Source organism: Clupea harengus, chromosome 3, assembly GCF_900700415.2.
Source record: "Clupea harengus chromosome 3, Ch_v2.0.2, whole genome shotgun sequence".
Classification (NCBI taxonomy): domain Eukaryota; kingdom Metazoa; phylum Chordata; class Actinopteri; order Clupeiformes; family Clupeidae; genus Clupea; species Clupea harengus.
In genome coordinates, this window is record NC_045154.1 from 31,861,236 (window position 1) to 31,875,682 (window position 14,447).

The 14,447-nt window shown below is 40.9% G+C and overlaps 1 protein-coding gene across 2 annotated transcripts; it reads right to left on the bottom strand.

The window, feature by feature from the left end:
- Positions 1–1,511: 1,511 nt before the first annotated feature.
- kras (v-Ki-ras2 Kirsten rat sarcoma viral oncogene homolog) lies at positions 1,512–13,078 on the bottom strand. Of its 2 annotated transcripts, XM_012827746.3 has the most exons (6): positions 12,806–13,078; positions 11,289–11,406; positions 10,044–10,222; positions 7,733–7,892; positions 4,007–4,132; positions 3,656–3,732 (listed from the first exon to the last, which is right to left on the bottom strand). In XM_012827746.3, the coding sequence occupies exons 2-5, from the start codon at positions 11,397–11,399 to the stop codon at positions 4,013–4,015; spliced, it is 570 nt and encodes a 189-aa protein (XP_012683200.1). In that variant the 5' UTR covers positions 11,400–11,406; positions 12,806–13,078; the 3' UTR covers positions 3,656–3,732; positions 4,007–4,012. The 2 variants fall into 2 exon arrangements, with proteins under 2 accessions (XP_012683204.1, XP_012683200.1); XM_012827750.3 differs by lacking the exon at positions 4,007–4,132 and having other exon boundaries at positions 1,512–3,732; positions 12,806–13,071.
- Positions 13,079–14,447: the final 1,369 nt, after the last annotated feature.

Genomic DNA, 14,447 nt, shown 5'->3' on the forward strand with positions numbered 1-14,447 from the left:
GGCTGAGGCCGTTATCAAGTCTTGAACATTTTCCATTTCTATTCTATTTCGTCTCTTCCCACCAGAGGCTCCGCGAGGAGAGGGATTGGTTTCTGGCTAGGATGCGTTTTTTCAGCACTTTATCAGACCAGCAGACTGGCCTGTGTCAGGGCCAGATTACAGCGTCGCGGCGGGTTTGACTGACACACCCGGCCCTAAACCGGGCCCCAGGGGACGTGGGGATTTGTGAAGACTGCTCAGACTTGTGTTTCCTTTACTACTCGCTCCCCGTCTGGATTCCCCGGTGGTGTCTTGGTGAAAAACCCTCCTCTGTATAATTGAATGGATCACTCCACTTTTCTTTCCTCCTTTGTCGCTAACAGACACCCATTTCCCCCTCTTCACCCCTGCCCTCATTGTTCTAAGCGAAGGTTAATGGGCAGTTTGAACAGGAAGTTAATCCCGTGCAACACCTTGTTTGTATGGTAATTAGCAGCGTTACTGCAGGAGTGTGGCTGTGTGACTGTAGGTGTTCACACACCTCTGAGCTGATAGCTTGAGGCGGCGCGAAAGTATAGTGATTAGACATGGCCACGTCTGTTCGATGGCGCTCTCGTGCTCTTGTGACAAAGGTCAGCCAATGGTGTGTCAAATTGACGAGTTTGTAGTCTTGGCCATTTTTGTATTTACAGACCAAGAAAAGTCCATCTCTTGGGTCAGAATAAATAACAATACCTTGATGTTGAAGCAGACAGTGAAACAGTATAAACCCCCCCTCCACACACACACACACAGTAACACGCCCATCTTTAGTTAGTAAATCCAACTGTTAGCTATTATCAGTCTTAAATTTGGACCAATGTGTTATTATGTGAAATTACCCATAATTTGAGGCAGTTAATGTCAATATGATTAATACTATGCATACAGACAATAAGGCAACTCAAGCTGTACTGCCAAGGACCGCATAGAGCACATATCAATTGATTTAAAATAAGGATCCCTGTAGATGCAGAGTATTTTCAATTTGACATTTGATACACATACCTGTTATCTCAACAGTCATTGGAAGTCTACCATTAAGAGATGAAACAGTGCCCCCATGTGGACAACTGTGTTAATTCAGAGATGGCACAAATCGCTCTTAGGGTTACAATGGGCCTAAGGAGAGTAAAGTTCTTATCTCAGATGTACAGCTGCAGCTATCAAGTATTTTAATTATTGGACAAGAATGGCATATGAATGGATTTCTTTGTCAATGTGTTTGGGAGACATAATTCTAAAAATGATAATTTTACAAAGAAAACAGGGAATGAATTGTCGTAAGGACTTCATTCTCTCAGTATCTGAGTGCAAAAGACAATGGGTTTACATAACCATGTTCGAACATATAGATAAAGGCAAGCAGTCAAAATTGTTCAAATGATGTTCATAGAAAAAAAATCTAAAACCCACAATATCTTTGGAAACTGTATGAAGAAGCATTCATTTACATATAAGACTACTCAGTGCAAAAACACAAGTGCGAGACATTTTAATTTAGCCTCCGTTATTTTTATTTCTTCAGCTTTATTACACATTACGTAGGAGTGGTGAGATTCGTGGCAAAAAAATAGTCTGATTTTTCACCACACGGAGCATTGCTCAAAGACATGTCGAACAGCGGTCATTCGTGCCTCCCAGACCCAAACCACTCACTCCCCTCACAAAACACGATAAAGTGGATTCTCAACTCTAATAGTGACATTCATTTCGACACACAACAAAACGAAGCACAATTTACAAAATATGCATCTTTCAGTATCACAACTGTACAAAGGTTTGTTTGAATTCACTGCAGATGTAACTAACTGATTTGAGAGATCTGGCATTGGCACACAGAAAGACAAAGAAAGAAACAAATGAGCACTTTAAAACATGTCAAAAGGAAATTTCATGCTGTAAATTAATCTCACCTTAAAATGGGAAAGTAGGTTACAAAATCAAGTTGATAAAATGAATCGTTTTTTTGGTAACAACTGTCCTTGATTCAATAGTATGTGTACAGCACTTTTGTTTACAAAATGATCATCCAGTTTCACTGTTACAGTTAAATTGGCCGTTATGTTTTGTGTGGTTCGCAAAGTATCAAATAAGGCAATGGTAAAGGGCCTCAGAACATGGAAAATTAGATTTAAAGTGAGACGATCCTAAACATCAATCCTTTGGGGTAAAACAAATATAATACATTATTAAACCCTATATCTCACAGAAGGCAGCCCAGGAAGATCCACAAAGAGAATTTGGTGAAAATATATTGCTTTTAGACAATCAGCAATATATACGCTGATATAAATGAGTGTGTTTGTTCTGGGTTTTAAAAACACAGTAAATAACTGTTCTATGGCAGCGGAAATAACTTTAAAAACAAACAAAAAAAAAGCAGAATTACATTTCATAACTATCTGAAACTGTTATGGAGTGAGTTGCTCACATTTCCTTGTTGCTACAAAAAAAAAAGACCCCAAATGAAATCTCATGCACCATCTTCAGGCCATTTTGGTGTGTTCCAGAGGACACATACTGGCTTAAACCCAGGAGGGGGTCTTTTCTACACGACCCCCGAGAACCTCTCCGCAGTCCAGTCAGACCGGTGGAAGACCTGATGCTTTCACTCTCTGCTGCTTGTGTGGACAATCCCTTCAGATTTGATCATGAGCTTTTAATGCAGGTGAGTGGAAGCCCCGTCCCAGCAGAGGGTATAGGACCTGCAAGAACACCTCATCCCTCTCAAGCATCTCATCTTCCAAACCGTTGCCATCATCATCATCTTACTATTACCATAATCTTCATCATATTCCTTATCATCAAATACTTGCTGAGGCATAGCCGACTTGAGTCGTATCACTTTCATCACCGGACATTGTAAAGGCTGCACAATATAGAATTAGAACATGTCTACCAAGAGAACATGCATTTTAAGGGTTTCAGCAAATAATAATATTAATAATAATAATAAAATAAAATTTAAAAAAAATCACCACCCACAAATGATCAAAGCCTCGAAAGTTAGATATTGAAAACAGCAAGCCATAATGAGTCCTTGACATTCCTGAAAAGGGCGTAGCCAGTACACAGTGCTAGGGATATGAGGATGTACCCATGAAAGTGTTGGCCCTCCTCAAGATTTATCCTTACACCTTTAAGCTGATTAAAATAACTAGCAGTAGAAATACGGATGTGTTCAGATTAAATAACAAAAACACCCCTTTCTACTCATTTTGAATCAAGGGGTGAGACTGGATTAAAGCCATTATTTCGTTTAAAACAAAAACAATGTATTATTATTATTATTATTATTATAAACAAAAAAAACAGATTTCACTTAAAAAAAAAAACTATACCCTCTTTCCACCCCAATCTAAAATACTACCCGTTATGCTAAAATAGTGATGGAGGACCAACACTTTAGGGCAACTGGCACCGAACAGGAAATAAAGCTTATTTATTTCCAGAAAACAATTGGAGGGGGGGGGGGTTGGGGTTGGGGGGAGATTCCTCGCTGTATTCAGAAGAAGCTAATAATTTAGTGTAGTGTACAAAATGCATTTCTTGAACATATTCCATCTGATGCCATACTGTTAAGGGAAACATTCTTCACATAAGTATACACTTGGTCTTGGTCTTCTTCTTCTTCTTCTTGCCCTCCTTGCTCATCTTCTCTTTGTGTTTCCGGATTTCCCGAACTAATGTGTAAAACGCATCGTCAACACCCTGGGAACAAACAAAAAAACCATGGAGATCAAACAATGAGACACTGTGAGAATCAGTAACCCTCCACCCCAAGAGAATACAAACTGTAGAGGAGAAACCAAATTAAAAACCCGAATCATTAAGCTCCATTCCACCTTATCACCGCCCATCAGATCCCAGGAGATTGCTTGAGTAAGGAGACAGCCCCACGACCTTTTGCCCCAGAATTGCCCCCAATTGAAGTCGGGCCCTGCCCCGTCACCTGATGGGTGGGGGGGCGGTTGCGTACACTTACCCCCTGTCACATCACAACACATTTTTTTAGCTTGATGCAGCGTGGAGTCTTTTCTTCCTTGCTGACCTTTTTCAGCCGGTACTGTCTGATCTCCCGTACCAAAGTGTAAAAGGCATCCTCCACTCTCTGCAGTGTGAAACATAACTCCCTTCAATGTTAGGGAACACCACCCATGGCCACACAATATGGCCTCCGGGCAAGAGAGGAGGGATTTTCAAATAAAAGGGCCCGCCACTTGCAAAGTCTTTTATTAAAGCATATTAAGTAACTTCATACTGTATTCACATCACCATGGTCTGACTATACAACTTCTGTACAATTTTGTAACACGCACACAAAGTGATTGCAGAAGATTTCCAGAGGATTCAGACAGTGCTAGTAAAGGGTGAAGTAAAAGTGGAAAGGGAACCTCTGGAGCTCTGGGTTTGTCTGTATCCGCGACAGAAACACACTGATTATCAATTAAAATGCCCAGGCTCGGAGCGGAGGACAGAGGAACTGGCATTTAAAGGGCAAGGGAGATTATTGTGATGCCAAGTATAGCGCCAGCTGCAAATGACACCTCGGTGTCTGCAGTCTTGAGAAGAGAAATGTAGTGAGATGGATCACTACATCCCCCACCCCTCACAAAGATGAGATTTGAGCACTGCAGAGAAGCAGAGAGAGAGAGAGAGAGAGAGAGAGAGAGAAAGAAAGAAAGAAAGAAAGAAAGAAAGAAAGAAAGAAAGAAAGAAAGAAAGAAAGAAAGAAAGAAAGAAAGAGAGAGAGAGAGAGAGAGAGAGAGAGAGAGAGAGAGAGAGAGAGAGAGAGAGAGAGCGCGAGAGAGAGAGAGAGAGGGAGAGAGATCTGACTACAGAAGCATGAGCACCACTATTATAACCCCAAACTGAGTGACATCTCTGCACACACACACTCACACTCACACACACACACTTTTCCCCAGATTATTTATTGCACGAACACAACGATCACCCCGAGAAACGATGGCTATGAATGTGATTTTAGTTTTGCTTGATTTATCAACACCCTCGGTCATTACATAACCCTAATGGTCATTTCTCAACACCCTCGGTCATTACATAACCCTAATGGTCATGCCGGTGTATGAAAATGACTGTGCGAGGAAAGAGCATGCACCACCATAACGACAGGCCATGAATAAAAACACCTCATTAGCGATAACTATGTGCCCATCAATTACCAGTAGTACCACCCCGACAACCACCGAGCGCAAATGCCAGCACAAATCTGGGAGGCCAGCGGTCCATCGCTGTGCAACCACCAACCACCCCCTCAAGTCTACCTCTTCCTCGTCCACTTAAAGCTTGTTTGTAGGTTTTATGCTCTAAAAGGTGCAAGGCAGTCAAATAGTTCATTCAAATCCATTATTGCTGAATCAATTATCACGACATCTCTTGAATGCCACGAGCATTTAGAAATATTTCATTTGTGTGCTTATTAATGTTGTCTCTCAAGGCTTGTGTGTTGTATGGGGGGGGGAACAAATAGACAATATGATGCCTTGGTAATGAGGACTGGGGGAGTATAATGAGCAGAAACGGTTTATGGCTGCAGGAATAAATTAACACTCTATACCTAAAAACCACAGCAACAAATGTGCACACACAGGACATGAATCTCCCATGCGCACAAGCATGTAGCTCCGCACTCTCCAGCCTATGCGTATTCAAAATCTGTGTGTTTCAGATGTAAACACCATCTACGCGCATTCTGCCCTTGACTTGCGTGCTTTTCAGCTATTTGCTTCTGAGGGCGGTAGTAAGTCAAGTGTACAAAGCGAAACGCCATATTGCTTTTCATGTCGGCAGTAAGCATATTTTTTAACATTATACCGCATGTGCCAGTACAGAAGTGATAAACGAACAGCATTTGTGTATCCAATTTAGGTTTTCATCAATTGAAGTAACATTACAATTTTTTTCTATTAACAATATATTATGTAAGGGTATAATCACAGACAATGAAAAGACCTTTTAATCTCGTGTGAACAAGCCTGGTCAATTATTAGTCTAGTTAAATTACAATACAACTCAGAATGTGTGTGTGAAGGGGATATCAAAAACAGAAAAGATGGCCACGAGTGTTACGACCTTGTCTGAATATACTGGAGCTTACAGATGCATCTAGCAATGTCGACTTAAGCGTGAAGCCAGCATCCATTACACTTTCAAGCCACAGTAATCATCCGCATTCTCTGCCAGTCCTCCCCCCGCTTAGGGCCATATTCTCCCATTCCAGACGCATGTCAGTTACGCGTATTCTCCACTGTGTGTTTCGATCATGCTAATAGCACCTGAACTTCAGAACTTCAGGAGGACTCATGAAAGAGTTGTGACTTATTTGCAATACAAGTAGACGGAGTCACAACCACGTTTATTTTGGCTGTTGCGAAAACGTGGAAAATGGACTCTCATTAACCTCATGAAGGTCATTAAAATCCATGGAAAACATTATTCAGACTTTGATTCCGAGCAAGGGGAGAACTGTATTACGAATAACCTCAAATGAAAACATTTGTTTCTATGCATCACATAAACAAAGAAGTAAATTAGACAAACCACACATTTGCGAAGGGGCCCTTTAGAAAGATGTATTTGAGGTGTAAAAAGGTACATAAAAATGCACGTTTCAATGTCCCAGCTTAAGATCATGTTGCATAGCCTATTGTTAAACACTCAAAAGTAATCACATTATCAAACAGATGACCGAAAATGATTTAAGATATGTAAATTATACCAACCATCCAATGAAATGAACCAGATGCAAGTTCAGACAAAACACTGATTATTTTGATTAGGACCAGCAAAGAATGTGGATGATTACTGTGACTTGAAAGTTGTTTGTCCAGGCGTCTGCACACGTGTAATGGATGATGGCTTCACAGTCAATTCGAAATCGCTGAATTCAGTGTGCGTCTGTCAGCGCCAGCATTTCCAAACAAGGTTGTAACACTCACGGATGTGTTCTTTTCCATCTTTAATTGATATTGGTGGGTTTTGTTCTAATTGAACACATTTTTTTTTACCAGGCTTGTCCACAAGATCATGTGATTTTTGTGATCAACCTGTATTTTTCTGTTTAACAATGTAACACGACCTAACGTAGGCCTAATATTTTACCGTAAATATATTACACTGTTAACCGAAACAATGTTCAGTTATTTCATTAGATGAAAACCTAAATTTGACACTCAAATATTGTGCTTTTGTATCTTGGTGTTTCACCTTGTAGTGGTGTTCGACTCACTTCAGCCCTCAGATGCGTGTGGCTTCAAGGGCAGAATATGCGTAAATTGTGTTTACATCAGAAACACCCAGATGTTGGATTAGCTTGCCCACAGCACGTAACGGCCTTCCTGTCACGCAGATCATAGACTTAAGTCAAGGGGAGAACACGTGTAGGCTGATACCTGTGTAGCTGTGGCCTTCTTTTTGCACTTACCAGCCATATGAGAATCACACCTTAGCCAATAAAGCCATTTTTTTCTATTTAAAAATTCCATTTAATATTTGGTTTACAGAGTAAGCAATTGAACTGGATGTAAGCACTAGCCTTTAAAGACAGCTATCCACTTCAAAAAAACATTCCAACCCCCTATATCAGCACATGGGGGGGGGAAATGGCACACTACACCTACAATAAATGAAACTTGTGTCTTTTTTTGTTCCATTCAAGTACAGCAAGTCACTACCGGTTTGCCCATACCTGTCTCGTCTTGGCTGATGTCTCAATGAATGGGATTCCGTAGCTGCGGGCAAGGTCCTGGGCCTGCTTGGTGTCCACAGTGCGGGATGGGAGGTCACACTTGTTCCCCACCAGGACCATGGGGACATCCTCAGAGTCCTTCACTCTCTTTATCTGCTCCCTGACAACACACACACACACACACACACACTTCTTGAATCACTGACTTGACAATAGCAAACAATATTTAAGGTTTAAAACAACTTTTTACCGCTGTCATTTTTTGGGGAAACCGTATTTTTTCTCAGAATTAGGTCAGGATGAGACATGCTTCATGTATGGAAGCATCTGGCCTTTTGACTCCAAAAATGACATACTGCACCTTTAAATGACAGCATAACCACAGTCTAACACGAGGGGAGTTCCAGAGCAGCAATATGGAGTTTTTGTGGTCAATTATATTTCTATACCTTTTTAGATTATTCCTAAGAATTTCATTTATCTGGGTACTTTTGTTTTTATTCAGTTTAAAAAAAATGTAGGTAAATGCCAGAAATGTATAGAAAACCAAAATGTATAGAAAACACTGATTTGCAACCATTTGCATTATTGTTTAAACAAGCACTTTTGTTTTTGTCAACAAAAACTACATATCCACCAATAGTTCTGGTGATTAAACTGATGTCTCCACATTAGTCAGTCATCACTGGACCACGTCTCCACGGGCCAGGTCTTGACCTTCACTGACCTTTATGTTCAGCTATGTAAGCTCACTTTAGAAGGTCTGATTCATTCACTCTATTAGTATGTAACGCATTGCATTCCCTATTTGTCAACTGAGAAAAAAGTAGACTGCCAACAGACTGTCGGCCTGCTTTGAAGGATCTGGTAACCTGAAACTCAAACTGGTTAAAGCTTATTTATCCACACCTTAATCCAACAGACATTCCTGTCAGATCCTGCTGAAGTGATCACAACCACTACCAGGTGTTGTTTAAATGGCTTCACATAGACATAACACAATCCTGAGAATAATAATGGCACATCAATGGAGCCAGGGCTTATTCTGATATCAAAGTAACGTTGGTGAATGAGGAAGGAGGAGTCCCACCTCCCCCTTGCCCTTCTCAACCACATGAATTCAATGGTTGTGATTCCTACTACAAGCGTGTCAGAAGATTATCGTTCATGGTACTAGGGTGCCAGGGGATTAATTCAAGATTGGACTTAAATGTTTAGCGTCCATTTTCACACACCATAACACTAAATAAATGCTCAGGAAATGGTTTTCACTATGAGGGGGAAGGAGGAAGGTGGTATTTGTGTGTGTGTGTGTGTGCGTGCGTGCGTGCGGGGAGGGGGTGTACGTGTAGTATTTTTGCTTGAATGCTCATCCCTACTTCATCCAACTTATAAATGGCTAGAAGCACTCACACCACAATTACATGGCACAAGGTAACGTTGAATTAACTGTGGTAATACAGTTAATAATACGGCTTGTTTTCTAAAAGCACATCAAATACTGCAATGCGATATATATACTGTGCGGTTAATATTTGGGAAACTACGGTCATAATAATGTCATTACTAAACATTACCGCTACCATTGCATTGGTTATATTATCTGCACTGTCAAACATAAGGGAATGAAGGGATTTAATACAGTTTCCTACAACGGTTGGCAATAAGAGTTGCCTTCTGCTATACAGATTCTGCCATGAAATTGCCTTCTGCCTTTCCGACTGATGAACTTAAAAGGGGTTTAAATAAAGAGTTGTTTTGTATCGTAAATATTTCTCTCAATGTCTACCTTCGATATGGTTGATGCGGTAAGTGGTGAAGTGGTTGATAGTGATTGGGGATTGTGCGAATTAGCTTACGTTATGTTTGCAATTTTTTTTTAGATATATAATAGCCTTTTCTAATCAACTTGTTCTTATATTATTTTAATGTACTGTGTTCTCTAATCATGTGTCAACCTTCCATTATTTTGAGCGCCAACTGAGTGAAGTCATGAGGGCTTTTGGCTGTGTTTGTTAGATGAATGTTTAAATAATTGGGTCATAAAAAAAAAAGCTTTCAAGCTGAGATTGGGGGTTGTGCTTCTAGAGTGCACATGAATTTTTCACGTTCAGCCACTGGCTGAATTTGGATTCAGAATGAAAGAATTCAGAATTCTGCACTGAATCATGGATGACAATGTGCTACCTAATTGATGTAAGTTTGCACATGCACATGTTATAACGGAATGTTTTCACATTCACTGTCACCATAACTGCATTCTTGGTACCACTTCCCACTTCTGTGAGTATATATGAGTGTAGCACCTCACCTATAGTGATGAATGTCTTCGAAGGACTTTGTGTTGTTGATGGCAAAGACGCAGAGGAAGCCCTCCCCCGTCCGCATGTACTGGTCCCTCATGGCGCTGTACTCCTCCTGACCTGCAGTGTCCAAGATGTCCAGCAGACACGTCTCGCCGTCAATCACCACCTGCTTCCTGTAAGAGTCCTGCGGAGGGAGGAGCCGCAGAAGGGGACAGCAGAATTGAGTTAATGCTTTACTTGATGACTTCAGTGTATTATATAATCTTGCATCTTAGGCTATGAACAAACTGCAGGAGGAATGTGGCTCAAGTCTGATTTTCAATCAATCACATTTTTTTTTCTGGAAAGTATGCACACACTTATTTACTTTATAACATAGTTCTCTCAATTCAAATTGTTGCCACTTTCTCAAGTGGCTGTATATCCAATTCATTTTTTTTTTTTTTTAAACGATCTATGGCCATGCAGTCTTGATGAGAACAGGCAGATTGGAACTGGTGTTCCTTTCCCCCATACTACACAGCACTGTGTTGTAGTTGTTTTGGGTTGTCATATAAATCAGGTTCCCTTCCCAATAATGAGGCATATGGGTCTGTCAAACATGAATGTGGACCATCAAGACAAAACCTTTGAGATTAGAACCTAAAGAAATCTTTGCAAGCAAGCATTTTTAGCAATCTAGTTTGTAGCCTTGGTGTCAGCAATCAAAACTATTTTGAGAAATCCATCCATACTATAGAGACAATATACAAGATAATGAGGTGGAGAGATGGTGTTAGTCAGCTTAAGGGTAAAACTAGTTCCAGAGTAAAACGTGCCTCATGTATGGATCTCATCCCCTACCATTACCTTTGAGGAAATCTATCTATTTGCAATGCATGCTTTAGAGACTACACATCCTTGAACAATAGGGGGTGGGGTTTTGAAGGTCTGGGTGTCCCTGTGAAAGAGAGAATGGCTAGTTTGCTGAAATTGTGGCTGGCTTGGCACCTGCCCTGTTTTCAACCAGAAAAACCGGCCACCGCATACCGGTGTTTTTACAAGACATTTTTTGAATAGCTTCAGGAGGATGAGATTCCCGGGCTTGTGTGAAGCAGACTGAGTCACTCACTGACAGACCAAAACACACACACACACACACACACACACACACACACACACACACACACACACACACACACACACACACACACACACACACACACACACACACACACACACACACACACACACACTAACACACACGTTACCTCTATGGTGGGGTCATACTCGTCCACAAAATGGTTCTGGATAAGCTGGATGGTGAGTGCGCTCTTGCCCACGCCACCAGCTCCCACTACCACCAGCTTGTACTCTGTCATTTTTCACCTGAGGGGAAAGACATTGACATACAGTTTGCCTTTAGTCTAATACAATGACATGGTGCGCTGTAGTTTACAACTGCACGTGCATCATCATTATCTCATTATCCAACAAATTCATTCAGCTGAAAGGCGTGTGCACCATCACAGTGCATAGAAATGTGACTTTATATTTGAGCTACGTAGCCTAAATATAAACATAAACATGGTCTGCTCATGGTTCTGCTGAAGGCCTGCAGTCTTCAAGGAGCTCTGTGTATGTATGTGACCAACCAGACTGAGTCAAACACACCTTACAGATGACTGAGGACAATCAGCTGATGTATGAAAACCACATGTAGCATGCATCATCTAGCCACCTCTTTGTTAACTCCAAAAGTGGCTGAAACTACAGGGGGGTTTTACAACAAAACATTAAAACGGCATTTAAGATCCAATATTGTTTGAACGGTCTTCTAAATTCAATGTACTCCAACTTATGTAATTATAATGTGTCAAGCTATATTCTTCGAATCCTGCAAAACCCTACGTGATCAATAGTAGCAATACTGCCCAGGGTGTCTAAGTTACACAAGGTAGGCTATTCCTATACAATACACCTATTGTAAAGAACGTGTTCGGGGATTCCTGGCTAACCAAATGAGTTTCAGGGAATGTGTAACTGGTTTAAGTAGCAATTACAAGCAACTGTGTTACCTGCACCAAATGCAATGTTTCTGCTTCTTCAGATGTGGCCTTCATGCACCTCAAACTTCTAACCGTGGAGAAATCGAAAGCTCACCAATGATTGGCCGAATGACACTCTTCTGAACCAACTAGTTATTCGCCAGCAGGGTTATGCCCCTTTAGTCCCATTATTTCATTTTATTATCGTGACTACCTTGGGATATTTTCACAATACTCTACTATAGCTTGTACTTGCACCTAGCAGGCAAGGATACTTTGGACTCCATTCCTCGTGACCATTTTCTTTTAAAGAAGACATAGAAAAATAAAACAAAAAGTGCGACATTAAAGGAGAACCTGACTTCTTCTATAGTAAAATTAGATCCATGGCCTATGCATCATCGATTCGTTTACTCAAAAGTGAAATTGCCTATGTTGTGCCATTAAGCCAATAAAAGAGTGAAACACAAGCAGCTCGACATGGTCAGTTTATGTTGGAGACCTCATAGCTGTATAAATCATATGGTGAGCCACCGCCATGAGCACCGCATTGAACTGCATTGCAGGGCCGGACTTTTAACATCAGGGCGTAACATCAGAACTATATTGTTTCAAAGCTGCACATGATAGTTCGAAACAAAAACGAATCAGATCCAAATGTAAAACAACCGCACTGTCACCGACTACTATGCAACAATCGAAAGATCAGGCATACAAATGCACTGTCCTCTTTCCTTTACCTTTGGTGTTCCAAGTTCCGTGTCCGAAGAACCAATAACTCAAGCCCTCAGTCGTCTTCTTTGACACGATCTCGCCATCTTTGAATGTAAATGTAAACTATTACAACAGTATTTCCTTAAACGCGTATTGCACATTTGAAGATCCACAGAACACACATAGGCCTATGTGCCTACAATCACATAGATAGTTGATTTTTCCCCTCGCTAGTACTCCCCCATTTGGCCTGCTTTCTCTCTTTCAGCACGACGGACGGAGGAGGTTGGCCTGTACATAAATATGGGCGGATACACCGTAGCGTAGAGCAAAGAACACTTACCCAGAGAGCCGAGCTTCCTAATTCCAGCTGCTTTCGATAGGACAGTGTGCTGAGTCAATACGCTTATCATAGCCTTCACCAAGGGATATTAGCCTACATCGTCCTGCTTCTTCTAAAGATGAAAAGAGCTCGGTCTTTCATTGTGATGAGTGCCTCTATTGGCAGCCTGTGGATATTCACACCATAAGTCGATATTCTTTCACTGGGAAGTCCTGACAAGCGGGTGTTAAAATTAATTAATTAAAAGTGCCGGTGCACTGAGGAGTTTCTACTAAATCACTGACAAGTCAAAGAGATTGAGAACTGTATCGCTAACCAGTCGGTAGTTGGTAGAGTGACTGCTGAACTAATTATGTCTACAACTCTGACAGGAGGTAACCCCCTTCCTACTCAAGCACACACAGTCGGCCATTGACCGACTCGCTGGGTTTAAATAGGCTCTAAATATAACTGGAAAGCGGTGAAGAGACGTCACAGCTAAGCGAGTAAATGATTGGCCAACTCCCAGGCAGTCAATAACCTATCAATAACATACGCATTATTTGTAGGCACATGCTACGAAAAGGCAGACTATGTGGGCTTATGTCAAGTGTATCACAGTAGATTGCAATATTTGTCAGGGTAAAGATAGGCGTAGCCTATACTTAATAATTCAAAGTCATCGCGCGTTGTGTACATTAGAGTAGGATATACAATATGCGTCAGACTCAGAACATCGGTCTATCAAATTAATTTGTTTTATCTTAGGTTAGTCAAAAGGTTATTTATGGTATATGACAGTACAATGATGCAGCCCATTATCCTCGTCTGTCTAGTGTTACAGCCTACGATAAACATAAACAGTCTCAAATTAAATAATGAACAGTCGTCCCTTTTTATAGAATAGTTTACACATTGGAAACAGTAACCTTCCTCGCCGTCTCAAGTCTAGACTGAAAAGAATATTGGTGTAAAGCATTTTTAAATAAAGCTTAGAACATTAAACAAAAAAGTATTCTGACCCTTTTTGTTGGTGGCAGTGTTGACTGACACCACTGCTTCGGAATGACCACAACTGTTTCTTATTTTCTGATATATCAGCCTGACAATTAAAACGAGTTGTGTGTCAAAGTTGTGTCACAAGGGGTCAGTATAGGCACACAGTTCAATCCACAAAAACCTTCAAAAACTGCAACTTCACAAAGGTCTTGTCCTTTGCATTTGGTGTGTATAATGGTGTGATTTTCTTTGGAAATGGACATTTTCCCTGTGGAGAGATGTGGATTTTGTTGTAGGAAATCCCACATATTCAACAGATTGGCAAATAGTTAAACATCTGTTTGCAG